The 17,370-nt window shown below is 33.8% G+C and overlaps 1 protein-coding gene and 1 pseudogene across 1 annotated transcript; one reads left to right on the top strand and one right to left on the bottom strand.

Moving 5' to 3' along the window:
* Positions 1-479: 479 nt before the first annotated feature.
* LOC108461960 (uncharacterized) lies at positions 480-2,605 on the top strand. The gene is made up of 2 exons (XM_017761956.2): positions 480-808; positions 1,031-2,605. The coding sequence occupies exon 2, from the start codon at positions 1,072-1,074 to the stop codon at positions 2,113-2,115; it is 1,044 nt and encodes a 347-aa protein (XP_017617445.1). The 5' UTR covers positions 480-808; positions 1,031-1,071; the 3' UTR covers positions 2,116-2,605.
* Positions 2,606-5,722: 3,117 nt separating this feature from the next.
* LOC108462575 (uncharacterized) lies at positions 5,723-7,389 on the bottom strand (annotated as a pseudogene).
* Between the last annotated feature and the right edge of the window lie 9,981 nt (positions 7,390-17,370).

The following is a 17,370-nucleotide window of genomic DNA, read 5'->3' as shown; positions in this document are numbered from 1 at the left end:
TAGCATCTTCAAGCCTCCTATCACTTATCCTCACCTGAGGCAGAGTCAAAGCCACCCAAACTCCCCCACGTACCCATCTCCACTGCAGCTCTATTTAGGGAACTTAAGTATTACGTCCTGAAATCTGTATTAATCATCATTCTCATAACAATTACTTGACTTCATCCATGCTTTCATTAAGCAGATCAGGCAATGAGATATGCATGTGTGTGTGTGTGTGTGTGTGTGTGTGCAAATGTTGAAGAAGCTTCTTCACCTTGGATGGTTTTGAGCTGCGCAGGTGTACACTTCTTCAAGTCGAGCTTCCAGCTTTTAGACGCCTTAATTTTTGTCAGCAGCACTGGGAACCAAAATCTTCTTAATTTGATCAAAGTTTAATATATAGAGATCCTAAAATTCAATTACTCTCAATGAGTTAACCACGTGAGCCTATTTAATTAAAGTGGTTAAATTAAAATAATTAAAATAAAATAAATTCTATTTTAAAATGAGTATAGTGTAGTTTATCCTAGTTTAATCAATCAAAAGCCCAATTGGTTTTTATAAAGAAAATCCCAATTTTGTAAAAGATTTTGGCCGGAAATTCCAAAAATGGCAGTCACCTGTTGAATTTGATTTCCTCCATGTCCAGTGTTGACAACTATTTCCCAATCTTGAAAACCCCGAAACACAAAAAAGCAAAGCCCATTTTCAATCCGTTACAGACTAACGAACGCCGGCACGATGGCATAGCACCTCAAAAAATGGCAGCTAACTTCTTCAGACATTCCCTTTGTTTTGCGATGTCAATGCTATAACATCCAAATTCGTACGTTTTTTTTTTTTAATAACCAATCTTTCTTTTCTTCTTCTTCCATAAAAGACTTTTTTTTTTTTAACACTCGAGAATTTCCCTCCAATCCCACAATCTTCATGCTTTTCACTTTCACTGTGTTTTCTTCGTGAACTTCTCGGGGATTACAAAGGTGGGTCAAGCACTTTCAGATCTGATTTACACTTCTGTTTTATATAATTTCCTGTGTTTATTTAGCTGCTGGGGTCGATATCTTTTCTGGGTTTTGATTAACGAAAATGGAACCTGGTAGCGTACGAATGAGATCAGATCATTTAGAGAAAGAAGGATCTAAGGAAACCCATGAAGAAAGTTTTGAGCTAGAATCATCCTATGATGTTAGTGATGATAACTACCAATTCCATTCGATGAATGCATTAGAGATCTTAAGAGAAACTGTTAGGATTTTACGGTACAATTCGTCCAGTTTTTTTATCATTGCAGTTTTGTTAATTTGCCCTGTATCTGCGGTCTTTATGTCTAATTTGTTAGTTGATCATTCCATTGTGAAGAGATTAACTGTTAGGCTTTTGTTAGTTGCCAAAACCTGTGGACTCCCATTGAAGCCTTTCATCCAACAGTCGTCACAAAGGTTCGCCGAGTCGGCTGTTTCCTCCGCAATGTGCTTCCCTTTGTTCATCACATTGTCTTTGTTATCCAAGGCTGCGGTGGTTTATTGTGTAGATTGTACCTACTCAAGGAAACCGGCCGATGCTTCAAAGTTTTTCACGATAATCCTAAAGTTTTGGAGGCGGCTCATTTGCACATATATGTGGATGTGTATGGTTATTGTTGCTTGTGTGACCACTTTCTTTGTTTTCCTTGTTGTGGCATGTAGCTTACTTTCTGTTGTTGGCTTTACACCTGACTTGATTGTGTACGTGGTGATAATGATGGGGCTAGTGTTCTCGGTTGTCTTCGCGTATGCCATTGTTGTTTGCAATATCGGGATTGTAATCTGCGTGTTGGAGGAAGTTTCGGGACCGCAGGCAATGCTTCGGGCCGGTGTTCTTATCAAGGGGCAGACTCAAGTTGGTCTCTTGATATTTCTTGGCTCTACAATTGGTTTAGCATTTGTGGAAGGGTTGTTTGAACATAGAGTAAAAGTATTAAGTGATGGAGATGGGTCTTCTAGGATCTGGGAAGGGCCTCTGTTGGTAATAATGTATTCGTTTGTGGTGCTCATGGATTCCATGATGAGTACGGTTTTCTATTTCAGTTGCAGATCGTACACTATGGAAGCCTCGGATGGTGAATGTCAATCAATATTGGATACACCATAACCACCCTTGCCAAATCGTTTGGTGTTCGATTACCATTTTCATGTCCATTGTTATGCTATCAGCTAATATTTATCGAGTTCTAACAAGAAAATAGCATTTCTTGGGAATACTGATGAAGATGAATTTGTTGTTGTTTCATCAAAAACTCGAGCAAGAAGGGTTTTAGCAGCTCATACTATGCTGAAGATGATTCTCCAACTCTTCCATAGACATACATGGTTCAGGTGCATAAAATTTCTTGTGATCTACTACAAGCCATGGAATAAAAGCAAAGGTAATACAATAATTTGATTCAATATAAGCTGCATAGAACTATTCATCAATTATCCAAAGGGTTCCATATCAAATTTTTGGACCTTTTCATGTTCCATTTTTTTTACTATCCTTGTACTTGCATTTATATTCTTGTTCAACATGCTTAATAAATAGTAAAATGTAGAGCTTGGAGTACTGATTAATCTGAAGATAGATTTGAGAGTGTTCTGGGAAATGGTTTTTTTTTTTTTTTATTTAACTTAAGTTTTATCTCAAATAAACTGACTTTGAAGATACAAAGATGGATTGAATGCTTCATCTTCTTTAAATGCCAGTTTCCAAGGGTTGCTTTGACTGCAATTTATCATAACTTGAGATTCTGATTGCTTGCACTTTCTACATCACTTTGGAATCTCTAAAGATTGAACTTTAAACTAAATGGCCATATGGAGAGAGAAGAATGCAAGGAAAGAGTTGTAAATTAGCAGATGATTATTCCTGCTATTAAGAAGAATTTCATTTTCTGGAAAAGAAAAGGATTTTCATTATTTCTGCTTTCTACTAGTAATTTATACGAACATGGGGTGGGCGTGCAAATTTATTTTATTCGCATTCTAAAATGACTAAATTATGCAGTTGGTCATCTAACTTTGCGTTTTCATTTTGATCCTCTAAAAGAAATTATTGCAATTTTGTCACTTAATTTTTAGAGTGTTTTCATTTTAATCACTTAAGCATTAAATCTTTAACAAACGGTTGATTGTACATGCCAAATCATGTCTACATCATGTTTACACTTCCGTTTTGGTCATTCAACATCTATGTCACTTTTATTTTGATCATTGAATATTTTTTGAAGTCATTCGGTAACCAAAATGAAAGCCTTTAAAAATTAGGTGATCAAAATAAAGGTAGTTTTGGTATCCAACCGTCTAAAAAATACGGATATTTTTTAAATTCTCTATAGGTGTGTTTGGACAAGAGATTTGAATGAATGATTTCATTTGAATCAAAGTTTTTAATATTCTAAAAGTGAATTTAGGTTCCGTTTGTTTGTCAATAAAATATTTTTCGGAAAATGATTTCTGAAAAATGATTTATTTTTCTGAAAATGATTTACTTTTCTGGTGTTTGTATGAATCTGTGTAAAATATTTTACATTGTTTGATGATTTTCGAAAATATTTTCCAAAAATCTATTTTTACATATATTAATAAATTTATATATTAATAAATTTATATTTTAAATTATTTTTACATATATTGCAATAATTTATTTATAAATAAATAAATCAAATTAAATATATAATAATACTCAATTATTGCATTGTTCATTCTTCATCCGAATTTATTGCATTGTTGCTCTAGATTTAGATAGAGCTTCATACTTCATCTGGATAAAGTGTTCAAAAACTCTAACAAATGTAACTTTATAAAGAGGAACAGAAAATCAGAAAGAAAACCATTTGTTTGACTATATAGAGCTAATAACTTATGCATGACCTCGAATGTTGGATCACATAAACAATATTTTGCAAGAGAACAGAAAAGATATATGACAAATGCACTTAAATGGGGGCATGCATGTCCATGTTACGCCAGTGCATGAAAACTTACCTAAACAATGCCCAGAACATCAATAAGCCTACACCTTGTAGAGAAAACAATAAATGCAAAGAAAGATTATAGCATTACAATGGAATTTTCTCCACCAATGAAGATGGCTATTTCAAGCAAATAAATGGCTCTGAGTTTTAATTGATTTGTGCATTCATGAAGCTAAGAAGAAGAGCACAAATGATGTTTTTCAAACAAAACACGTTTGCAGACATATATATGAAACACCATTTGTTCATATAAAAAGTAAAACCTGCAACTACAGATCAATTACAATGTTCTTCTCTTTGACTTTCTATCCATCGTCAACAAATTCAAAGCTATGCTAATGATGGCGACGCAACAGCAAATATTATAACCTAGCAATGACATGATTGAATGCAAAACCGGGACATTATCCTTAAAACAACATGCTCACAACATATTAGGCATTGAATTTAGCGTCATCTTCCATTTCTCGAACAGCTTGAAGAGGACCACTACCAAACATGAAGCCTCGACCGGAGAGATTGTTCAAAGGACCATCTCCATATAAACAAACATATGGTTCAATCCGATTCAAGCGGTTCCATTCATCATCTGACAGAGACCAGTTAAATATGTCAATGTTTTGCTTTATCCTGTCGGGTTTTAGGCTACATGGTAGAACACTGGTTCCTCTTTGAAACCCCCACCGTAGAATTACCTGCAAACAAGCAAAGCGAACGGACATGTCCAGAACATATTCAGACATCGATATGGAGATACAACCCTCCAAAAATCTTTCAAATACATGGACAAACTGAGAAAAATTAACATACCCACATCGAACTTAGAGTCCAAGTAACATAGTTCTAATAAAAATGGTTGTTATGATCAACATTTGCTCTACCATAAATGATCGTGATTCTAAATGCTCCGAAAATGACAGACATGCTAAATAACCCACAAATTTGGATTCTTGTAGTTGCAAGTTATTTGATAAGAAAAAACCATGCACTATACATATGAAGCTTTAAATACATAAGATATCCCATGCCAACCATCATGCTGATGTTAAAAGAAAAAAATCCTTGGGCCAATCCTGCTGCACATCTCATCGCACTTCCAAACACATCTATTACAGCCCAATCATGACAATACAAACATATATACTCATAAAAGCATAAGGCTGTTCCTTGCACAGATAACTTTAATCAGTTGTAGGCTTCCCTTATTATATGGTGTTATTTTGTTGGGACAAAGTTGAATGCAACTCTTTTTCTCCAATGTTCAAGCTTTGTGTTAGTTCTGTGAGTCTTTTGTCCACTTTGCTCAATGCAAGGTTATAGCATCTGAAAGATCTAAATTCAGCTACTAGAAAGTAGTTGGCCATACAAGACCTAGAGATTTAACAAATTTAACCATAAGCATACGGGGAAGAGTTGGGTAAGGAAGCCCCTCCTTTACTTTTGTTGTGAAATGGCAACTAGTCTTAAATTGTTTCATAAAGTCTGACACATTGATGCATATAAGTGAATCCTACAATATGGATTTTTTTTCTCCCACAAAAGATACTGATATTCCCAACTCTTCTCAGTTTTGTTTCTGCTAAAAGTATAGACTTAGTTTTGATAAATGATAAACACAAGCTCTAACCGAGCTCTTGTGTCAGGTCAGTGAATAGCTCAATGTTCAAGTAGACCCTAAGCCGGATGCATCTAAATTTTGTATCCGTAAGCATTCATTATATACTCATGCACTTTAGACACCGGTAATAATCTAAAATAGTTCGATTGTGTTTATTATTGTACCTTCCACCTTATATCATTTTGACATTCAGAAATGATCCCATAAATCCGACAACAAAGTAAGGGATAAAATAATTTGTCAGTTATCAGGATCAATAGGTTGATATTTTACATCAATGAATGAGGTCAACATACTGTCAACAAATTTGAAGTCGTTCATTAGCCTATTTTAGGTCCAAAGAAACACAGGAAACGGAAGGTAGAATGATAAATAAAGTAAAACTAGAGATGATATTGTTAATAAAAGGTATAGCTGCTCAGGTGTCTTTTTGTGCCTATCTGCTATCTCTCCAACAACTATTAATTTTAGCATCGGTCCATGTACTGATCTAGACCTCCGAAATGAAATCCGAGAAGTTCCGGGTTCATCATCCCCACCTGATCCACTATCGGACACTTCAGGACTTGAAGTAGTTACTCCCAAAGGTGTATGAGCCGATACATGGATACACTTCATTTGGCAGAACTTCACCACTCATCTTGCCTCCAAAAAGGATGCAACTCCACCTATAAAAAAATATGAATTAGTTGTATAACTCAATGAATTTTTCCAGATATGGGATTCAGAAAACAGAAAGCAATCAACAAGAACAATAAAGGTCAATATCTGGAAAAGTATTACGAAATCGAAGTGACAAACAAAATGATGTGCATCAACTACAACATAAACAAATATTCTAAGTCCATCAACTAGTAAAGTTTGCCTCAAATGTTGCGGACTCGCATTCGAACATTGTAGAAAGGACTGGAGCTTACCAACTCCCTGTTCTTAGCCAGGCAAATAGATTTGGATCAAAAAGAGAACTTAGAAATCATCTCAAATTAAATGAATGCAAGCAAAAGTTCATAGATTCATGCTAGCAAATTCCACATTTGAGTCACCAACAATTATTCCAATGACTACACATCAATCAACATATGGACAAATATGTAAGCATTCCTTCAATTTCACGGTAAAGTTCTCAACAAATCTACAAAAAGATCGAAGACTGTAACAAATGTAAAGTTAAAAAATGCGTGAAAATCTATTATACCTGATTAGCAACAGGTACGATTTTTGCGAATTTAAGCAATTCTTTGATCTGCTGAACACCGAAAGTGCTAACACCGATAGCTCGAACTAAACCAGAATCGACTAGGCCTTCCATGGCCTTCCATACCTTCTTGAAGCGATTCAGAAACTGCCTATGCTCACTCCCAGACTTCAAAGGCGGATCAGTTGCATCACCAAAACCAGAGCTCTCAGGCCAATGCATCAAATGAAATTGATGCCCACATTGAAGCTTAGCCCACGACCGATCCCCATTATCAGTAACCGTTTCGAGTCAAATCGAGCATGAAACAGAGCCAAAAGACTTCCCTACATTTTTGCAATCAACACATCGCTTGAAATACAGAAAATAAAAAGCATAAAAAACTGACAGAACGGATGAAGAAGGGGAAGGAAGATGAAAACGAAAGAAGGAGAAAGAATATGGTGAGAGGGGAGGAAGATTTTCTGGAAAATGTCTTTAATCTGTGTAAGACATTTTTCCTTAAATACTAATCTCATTTACCGTGTTTTGTAAAAGATTTTACATTAGAGAAATATTTTCAGCCGAACAAACACTAGAAAAGACTGAAAAGTTTTTCCAGAAAATATTTTACTTCCAAACAAAGGCACCCTTACTTATTTTGATAAAATTTTGAAGAATTTGAAATTTCTAGTAATTTTATAGTAATTTCTAGATAGAATTTTAGTAGCTTAATTTTTCTTTTCAAATTCCACCTAAATAGTGGTTTTTAAAATTCCTTAATATTTCATTTCATTTAATAAACATTGTCCAAGATAAATACTAAAACTTCAAAAATCGTTTTATTTAATTCTAATATATATTTTTATAAATTTTATTTTATTAAAAATATAAAATTTTATAAATATAATGATATGCATATTAAATATTTTTATGATTTATTTTTAATATAATTGTTCTTTTATAATTATTTTTAATTCATAAAAATCTAAGAAACTAATTTTCTTAAAACAATTATTTATCCAAGCTAAGTAATTAAAATTGGTAGCACAGTACTCCCATTTTAAAATCTTCAAAATTTTAAAATTCATCCATAATTGTGTTTCGGTGAGGAATTTGTAGAAGAAATTTGTGTATCGAAGTTTTCAAAATTCTAAAAATGAATTTATTTGTTTTGTAACCTCTCAAATCCGACCTAAATGTTAAGATCGAATTTAAAAGATTACATTGACTACCGAGATAACCTAGCAAAACTGTTAGAGTTTAAAAATAGTTGTCTAAAACACTTGCTTTAATTTTTGAAAAAAAAAATTTAGTGTGTTTCCAAAAGGTACAATTTAATTACAAAACCAATTGATTTTAATGGTTGTTTTGTAAAAGTTGAATTCTTGTTTTATATATATATATATATATATATATATATATATATATATAGATATAGATATTTCAAACCTCATTTACATATCATATTGTAGAAAAGTAATATTTATCATAGTTTTAATGAGAACTAAATGTCGTGCATAATTAATTCAAAACATCCTAATATCGAATTATATGTTATGCATGCCAAAATAACCCAAAGCTTAACTTTTATGCACAGTTCTAATAAATCAATAAAAAAATTTATAAAACTTAAATACTTTTTAATAAAAAAAGATTAATCCGAGTCGAGACTTTCCGGATGTCGAGTCCGGGCCCTAACCTGGTGGGTTGTCTATAAGATAGAAATTAAGGGGGTGAGCTTAAGAAGCTCAATGTGAGTCCGATCATAAGTAAACCGATGCAGAATAGTAAACAAAGCATACAAAATAATAGTTCTCAGAATAATCGCAATCGTATAGCAAAGTAGAATTTGATTGTTCATTTGAGCATGCTTATAAATGTCAAAAAAAAAAAATGGGAAAGGTCCTACCCATACTTCAGTACACTCCATAATAAAAGTTACTCAAAACTGATCCATCCGATAACACTCTAGTTTGTGGATGAACCACTAGTATTTTTAGTTAAAAGTTTGCAGACAAGCTGCAAATAGGTTGTGGATAAACCACCAGTGTTGCAGATTATTAAACTGCCAATACTTCCTCCTTTCAATCGTCCTACCCCATGCAATGTAATATGGCATGATAGCAACAGTACAATATAGAAACAATAGACATGTTTAACATGTATTTAGTTCAACAGTAGCAATAGACATGCTTAACATGTATTTAGTTAAACAATAACAGTAGGCATGTTGAACATGCAATCAATAATATATTCGCGAAATAACAACAACAATTTGTCAAAGATTCAATGACAATAAGCATGTATCATTCTCATATCATGCATTTACAAAATTGATTCAATAATTAAACCATAGATTCCAGCGTGATCACAATATCAAGGACTCAATTAAGTGTATGAAATCTAAAAAAAATAATTTGGGGATAATACAAGGACTCTGAACAATTCATAAAATTTTGGGAAAAACTGTAAAACAGGGTCACACAGCCATGTGGCCAAGATCGTGTGAGAAGGCTAAGCTCGTGTGAAAGGGTTACACTGCCGTGTGTCCAGGTAGTGTGAAAATTGATAAATTACCCTACAAGAGAGGCATGATCGTGTGGTAGTGTAACACCCCTAACCCACATCCGTCGTCGGAATAGGGTTTCAGAGCATTTTCGAAACTTTCAAAAACATTTAGAGATAAATCATGCAAGTTGCTATTCAAATTCTGAAATCATTCTTAACGTCCCTTAAATAGACCCTCGAGGTCCAATAAGAGCAGTAGAATCGAGTCGAGAGGTAATCGGGACCTTTAAGAATTTTTCGCGAATTTACAAAAAATTTCCAAGGTGCAGGGCTCACACATCCGTGTGGTCCAAGGGACACGCCCGTGTGATCATAGGACACGCCCGTGCTGGAGGCCGTGTTTGACCCCGTGTAATTCTCTGACTTGTGCACACGACCATGCCACACGCCCGTGTGCTAGGCCATGTGGTTAATTAATTTAATTCGAAATTAGGTGCAGGTTCCACACGACCAAGACACACGCCCATGTTCTTGGCAGTGCATCACACACGGCTGAGACACACGCCCATGTCTATGCCCGTGTGCTCAATTCTGAGCATGCTGTTTCTCAAAATTTAGGTGCAGGGGACACACGGCCTAACTACACGCCCATGTACCTGACCGTGAGTCATACACGGTCTAGACACACACCCGTGTGTCTACCCGTGCAGACAAAATAAAGCCACTTCTAGCTTCACTTCTCACTCAACATCACACCCATGACCTGCACTTGATACACACATCCAATACCGACCATTCCAACCATTTCAATCATTTAAAATTAAGCAATTCCTATCATTCAACATGGCATATCATTGCAGGCATACATGTTTACAATCTTACCTTAGTACAATCCATGTGTTAAACATGATTTGATCAACTACTTAACATATATGTAGCTACCATAGTTTCACATTACAAGTATAGCAAAACAACCATTACTAGTCATTCCAATGGCTAAATTACAATGACCATTTACATTTACATGCCAATATGACCAATATAACCTACACATGCCATTACAACCATTATTGATTTACCATATTGTACCGACATGGGCCAATGGATAGTGTGAGCTTCTAATCCAACGAGCTTCTGATTTACTTTAAAATAGGGAAATAAAACTAAGCATAAAATGCTTAGTAAGCTTGTATAACATGGTACATAACTTAACCTTCATTCTATTTTGAGGTAACTATGTAAGTTATAATCAATAAATTTGACCTCAAGCCCTACACACATTCTCATTGCCCCTGTTAGTCATATATTCCATAACAGCATCAAAACATATATGAGCTCAACAACAATCAAGTTTCCAAGCACATATGCTTTCCATAACATGTATCCATTCAACATGTATAATTCATCTCATTATTTTAAGTATAATTTCATAATAGTTCATTTCGAGTTTAGATCATTTCATATAAGAACTTTACTCATATCACTCGGAATATCAAGGTCACGATTAGTACACTCAAAGTGTACAAGTCTATAATCAAGAATGAACATATATTTATCAAATAAAGTCTATGTACAATTATCATCATCTCATGTTTTCATATATCATTTTTCATGTATCATCATTTGCTTGTATTTCAGATGGATATGTGTAATAACTCATTTCTTATCCATATCTTTTCATATCAAGATTTTTACCTATTGAATTTATCTGAAATATTAATGGTTACATAGGTAGTACACTCGAGGTGTACAAATCAGGATCCGTCAATTCATATTCAATGGTACTAATAAGGTACTATTTTAGAGAGTACACTTTTGAGCCACACATATATACAAACAACAGGAATACCAGATTAGGCTAAATCCATTTTATGACATATGCTTTAAAGAGCTTGATCTGGATTACCCGTCCGGGCTAAATCCAAAACATAACATATGCTCGAGAGGACTTATATCAGGATTACCCGTCTGGGTTAAATCATTTCATAAATGAGGTCAATAGGATTACTCGTCCGAGTTAAATCCTATCAGCAACAATTGTAGGACCTTATTCATTTCGGGAAATCACATATCCATCGATTTTCCATTTTATTCAACCGGGATTTAAACATTTTTCTCAAGCATTATTAGACATGTGATTATTTTATACATCCACAACATTCATATAATTCAAGTAAACACATTCCACATTCATTTCAAGCATATAAGTAATATTTTTATCATTTACTATTTATCTAGGATTAACGAGTATGTGATCATTTCACATATTTATGGCATTTATACAATTCAAAAACACAACATTAAATTCAACCATAAAAACATATACAATTTAGTTACACGAACTTACCTCGACAAATGTTCGTGTACATAAATCTACTAATTCGACTAGCTACGAATTTGGTCTATCCAAATCTATACGAGTAAATGTAACATCAATTTATCATATTTCATATTTAGGTGGACTCAATTTTCATCCTAGGAAAAATTACCATTTTGCCCCTAACTTTTCCATAAATTCCAATTTCGTCCCTAGACTCGTAAAATAAAACGTGTGCAATTTACTCCCTATTCCAAGCCTAACAAAATCTCATTACAAAATTCACAGCACATGTATTTATAAAAATTCAAAATTTTTCATCAAATTTCACAACTTTACATTTTAGTCCCTAAATCATGTTTTCATCAAAAATCGCTTTGTAAAAGTTGTTTATCTATTAACAATCTTTCATTTTCTACCATAAAATTCAAATTTTTAGCATATTCATCCATGACACAATTTTTATACTTGATAACTTTTCAAATTGATCCCCCAAATAGATAGATTAAGCTATCCCGGTTTCAAAAATATCAAAATTACTAAAAACGGGCCAAGAAAACTTACCCAATTTGGCCATGAAAGTTTCTTCTCTCTCTCTCTTAGGGTTTCCATGCATTTTTAGGGAAGAAGATGATAAAATAAAATGATATTTACTTTTTATCATCTTTTAATTAATTAAATATTTTCACTTTCCAATTTAGTCATTGCCCTTTTTCTAAATTTACATGGATGAGTCACCTAAATATCTACATGCTTTTCTTTAATGGTCTAATTACCATATAAGGACCTTAATTTTTGAATTCTATAGCTATTTGATCCTTCTAGCTACCAGAATTCAACTTTCGTATTTTATGCGATTTAGTCCTTCTCGTAATTAAACACTTAATCGATAAAATTTTCTTATCAAAATTTTCACATGACATTTCTATCATAATACGGACCATATAATAAAATAAAAATAAATTTTATTTTCGGCTCGGATTTGTGGTCCCGAAACCACTATTTCGAATTCACCGAAATTGGATTGTTACAACTCTCCCCCTTACGGAATTTTCGTCCTCGAAAATTGTACCAGTAAAGAGATTCCAATGTTACTTTCTCATGTTTCCATCCGGTTCCCAGATAGCTTTCTCTATATCATATCATTGTCAAAGAACTTTCACTAAAGCTATTTTATATTTTTCATTTCTTTCACTTCACATGCCAGAATTTCAACTAGTCTGTAATAGCCCGTGTTTAGTCAAATTAGAACAGTGGTTTCGAAACCAAAAATCCAAAGTCAAAATATTTATTTTATTTTTTTTTAAAGTTTACAGAATGATAGAATTATTGCGTGAAAGTTTCGTAAAGAAATTTTACTGTTTGAATGGTTAATTCGAGAAAAAGGACTAAATTGCGTAAAGTGTAAAAATGAAGTTCTATTAGTAAAAGTATCTAATAGCTATAGAACCTTAAAGTTAAGGTCCTTAAGTGGTAATTAGACCATTTTAATTGTGATTGGACAAAAATGGACAAGCATTAAGTGATTTTTAAGTTATATTAATAAGGTTAATTTGGTATTATGTTTAATAAGGTTAAATTAAATAAAACAAAGGCATTTTATTCATCTTTCTTCATCTTTGTTGCCAAAAATTTGAAAGAAAAGAAAGCCATTCTTTAGGTTTTCCATTCGGTCACTTTGAAAGCTAGCTTAAGGTATGGTTTTAGTTTGGTTTTTGATCGCGAAGTTTCGTGATAGGTTTTAAATATTTATAATTACTCGTTCTTGGACTAACTATTATCACGATGTAGGGAAGAGTACCTATCGAACAGTAGTATAGTTTTAGCAAGACCAGATTGTCGAACCTAAAGGAACTAAAAGTACTAGTAATGACTGTCTTTTTATTATCTAGCCTAAGAATAATGGGGTTTTGTTTCAATTAACTAATTATCTGAACTAAGAACGCACAGAGAAAAGAATTGGGGAATTGCTTTTAGGGAAATCGATTGAATGAAGACAATACCTAAGGAAAAATCCACCTAGACTTTACTTGTTATTCTGGCTCCGAATCGGACTATTTATTCATTCAACTTGTTCCGTAGAGATCTCTAAGTTATGTTATTATCCCTATTCAAGACTAATAACGTCTAATCCCTAGATTGAATAATCGAGACTTTTCTCTAATTAACATTCTAAGGTTACAGTAACTCGATCTATGGATCCCCTTATTAGGTTTCACCCTAATCCGAAAAAATCTTGTCACCCTATTTCTAGGCGCGCAATCAACTCCGCTTAATTATGATAAATGTACTCTTAGACAGGGTTTATTCCTCCTTTGAATAAGAGCTTATCTTGAGTCAGTATCCTGGGATATCAAAACAAGAATTAAGAACACATAATTAAGAACAAGTTAAATATTTATCATATGATTCAGAAAATAATAACAAGATTCGTCTTGGGTTTCATTCCCCTTAGGTATTTAGGGGATTTAGTTCATAAATAAATAGGAAAACATCTCAGAAGAATAAAGAATACAAAACATAAAGAAAACCCAAAATTCCTGAAGGGAAATTGAAGAGAGATCTTCAGCCTTGATGATGAATCCGACTTCTGAGATGGATCAATCGGCTTCCTTGGAGTAATTCCTTACCCCTTATTCTCCATCTCTCTTTTTCTCCTCTTCTAGGGTGTATTTATAGCCTTTGGAATGCCTAGAAGCCCTCAAAAGTGGCCTTTTTTAATTGGACTTAACTTGGGCTCAGCAGGGACATGCCCGTGTGCGATTACTTTAGGCCGTGTTTGAGCCTATTAGAATGGCACAGCCGTGTGCTATGCCCATGTGAGTTATGCTCCAATTCTGCCAGATTGACACGGCCGTGTGGTTTGCCAGTGTGAGGAGGTCCAGGCCGTGTTGATTTCGTACTTTGGCCCATTTTTCCATTTTTGGCCCGTTTCTCATTTCTTTCGCTCTCCTATGCTCTCCTAAGTGTAAAACATGAAATTAAAGCATTAGGAGCATCGAATTCACCAATTCTAATGGAAAATAATCCATAAAATGTGTTAAACATGGGGGGAAAATATGTATAAATTACGTTATCAGTTTTTAATGATTTTTACATTTTTGAGATAGTTGCTTCGTATTCTAGCTTGCCCGTACCTTAGATTTCAAAATCGTTAAAGTTTATCATGTTGCCATTGTTGAATGCTTGAGTAATTTGATGAATTATGATAGATTTGGAAGGTTTAATGTTAGATTAATAGTTTTTGTAAAGTGATTTTTGACAAAAATGTCAAAAAGGGATTAATTTGTGAAAATGTGAAATTTTTTGGTTAAAAGTATCAATAAATTGAAGATTAATAGTTTTTGTAAAGTGATTTTTGACAAAAATGTCAAAAAGGGATTAATTTGTGAAAATGTGAAATTTGTTGGTTAAAAGTATCAATAAATTGAAAATATGGGTTGCTGGTAACATATATTAAATTCGGCTAAGCATGGGTTTGTACTAAATTGCATGAATTTGCAATTTTATGTGATAAGGACTAAATTGTAAAAAATGTGAAAGTTTAAGGGCAAATGTGTAAAATAGCCCTAATGTGTGTTTGGACTGATTTATATGTAATGTATATCACCCAAGTATCCCTCGATATTCTAATAGATTCAATAGGCATAAATTTTGTTATTGGTTATGTGAAAAAGCTATGTGGTATACTGATGAATAACTGTTATATGGATAAAGTACTGTTTAAACTGATGAGTTACTGTTATCGAATGAATTACTGTTTATATGATTGAGAGTGAAATGTTACAAATGATGTACATGATATACGAATTTGATATGATACAATGTATTTAGTATTAAATTGTGATAATGGATGATTACATGCACTTATGTGACTAACTTGTTGATGGATGCTTGTGTATAGGCATTTGGCAAGTGAATTTGATATACTTTATTTAATTGTTTGATTATGAATAAATGGTAAGTTAAATTCTAAATTATATGGGCTTATTAAGCCATAAAGCTTACTCAGTTTCTTTTCCATGTTTTATAGAGGTTTAATAGCTCGCTCGATTCGGATAAGTCGGAGTTACGCATCAGACTAACCAGTTGTTGATTGGTACCTTTCAACTCATGGATATTTGTAAATATGGCTTGTATTGGCTAGTTATAAAGATGATAGTTATGGTTACTTGAGATAGTGATTTTGGTGCATGTTGTGGTATAAGTTAAAGCCATGTGATTTGGCTTAACTTGGTATAATGTTTTGGTTGTGTATAAGTATTCAAATATGGTATGTTTTAGCAAGTAGTAGATGGAATGAAAATATGCATGATATTAATTAGGTATTTGAATACTATGTCGTATAGTAGGCATATGAATGGAAAATGCATGATATTAATTAGGTATTTGAATACTATGTCGTATTGGTATAAAATGTGTATGAAATGTTGTGGATTGATTGCCTAATGGGTTATAAAATGTTGCAATTTATGCTTGTATAGGCATGTAAAAATAGGGTGGCAAAATGGCTTTGCAAATAGCTTATTTTTGTCCATATGGGCAGACACACAGGCGTGTGTCTCGGCCGTGTGTGACACACGATCATGTTACACGAGCCATATGCCCCCTGGTGTTGAAATTACAATGAAGTCAATATGCCCCACACGGTCTCACACACGAGCATGTGACTGGCCGTTTGGTACAAGTTAGTATACCCTATAATTTGCACACGTTTTAGCACACAGGCGTGTGACTTGGCCATGTTGCATAAGTTAGTATACCCTACAGGATTGGCACGGCCTAGCACATGGTCTGGCACACGGGCATGTGTGGCCATTTCGAATGGGCACACGAGCTAGACACACGGGCGTATGGTTGGCTGTGTGACCCAAGTCAGTATGTACCCACTATTTTCACAAGGTCAGTGACATGGGCGTGTCTGATGGCCGAGTGAGACACATGGCCTGGTCACATAGGCGTGTGTCCCCTATTTTGAGAAAAATATTACTAAGTGTTGAGAAATTTCCCGAGTATCCGGTTTAGTCCCAAACCACTCTCAAAGCATGTTTAAGGCCTCGTATGCTATTATAAGGGACAAATTGATTGAGATTGAATGAGAATTGTATGAATTGATCAAATGTATGAGAAAAGTACGATTATATGTGTTATAAGTCCGGTAATGCTCTGTAACACTATTCCGACGTTGAATACAGGTGAGGGTGTTACACAGTTCCTCACTGTAAGTCATGTCAGACTGAATTTAATATTTATCAAAGCAATAACAAATGATGGGTCTGATCGATACTGTCATAACACATATACTCATAAAAACATTGTGAATTTTATAGAACTCTTATAATAATACCAATCAATACGCAACAGTTCTTATTCTTTTCAATGATCTCATATGACCCATTAAACTACAGAATTAATTTGTCTTTACTGCTAAACCGGAGAACTTTCTTCCATGGCAAAACTTTTAAAAATATTTTGTCGCCAATCCAAAACTCTATTTCTTTTCCTTTTTGATTCACATCATATTTTTGACGATCAAATACTGCTTTTTAAACTGTCTCAGATAACTTTCATCCTTCTTCAGGTTCAATGAATTAAATCTACTAAATGTATCTTTTCTCACTGAACTCTGTCCAAAACACTGAAGTTTTATATTTGTGGCCATATAAAGCCTTGTACAATAAAAATTTTGTACTTGACTGTCAACTGTTCTAATAAGCAAATTCAACCAGAGGCAAATACTTTTCTCAGTTACCTTCAAATTCAAGTACACAACA

Source organism: Gossypium arboreum, chromosome 13 (assembly GCF_025698485.1).
Source record: "Gossypium arboreum isolate Shixiya-1 chromosome 13, ASM2569848v2, whole genome shotgun sequence".
Classification (NCBI taxonomy): domain Eukaryota; kingdom Viridiplantae; phylum Streptophyta; class Magnoliopsida; order Malvales; family Malvaceae; genus Gossypium; species Gossypium arboreum.
Note: the sequence above shows the minus strand (reverse complement) of the source record. Positions and strands in the feature narration are given on the sequence as shown.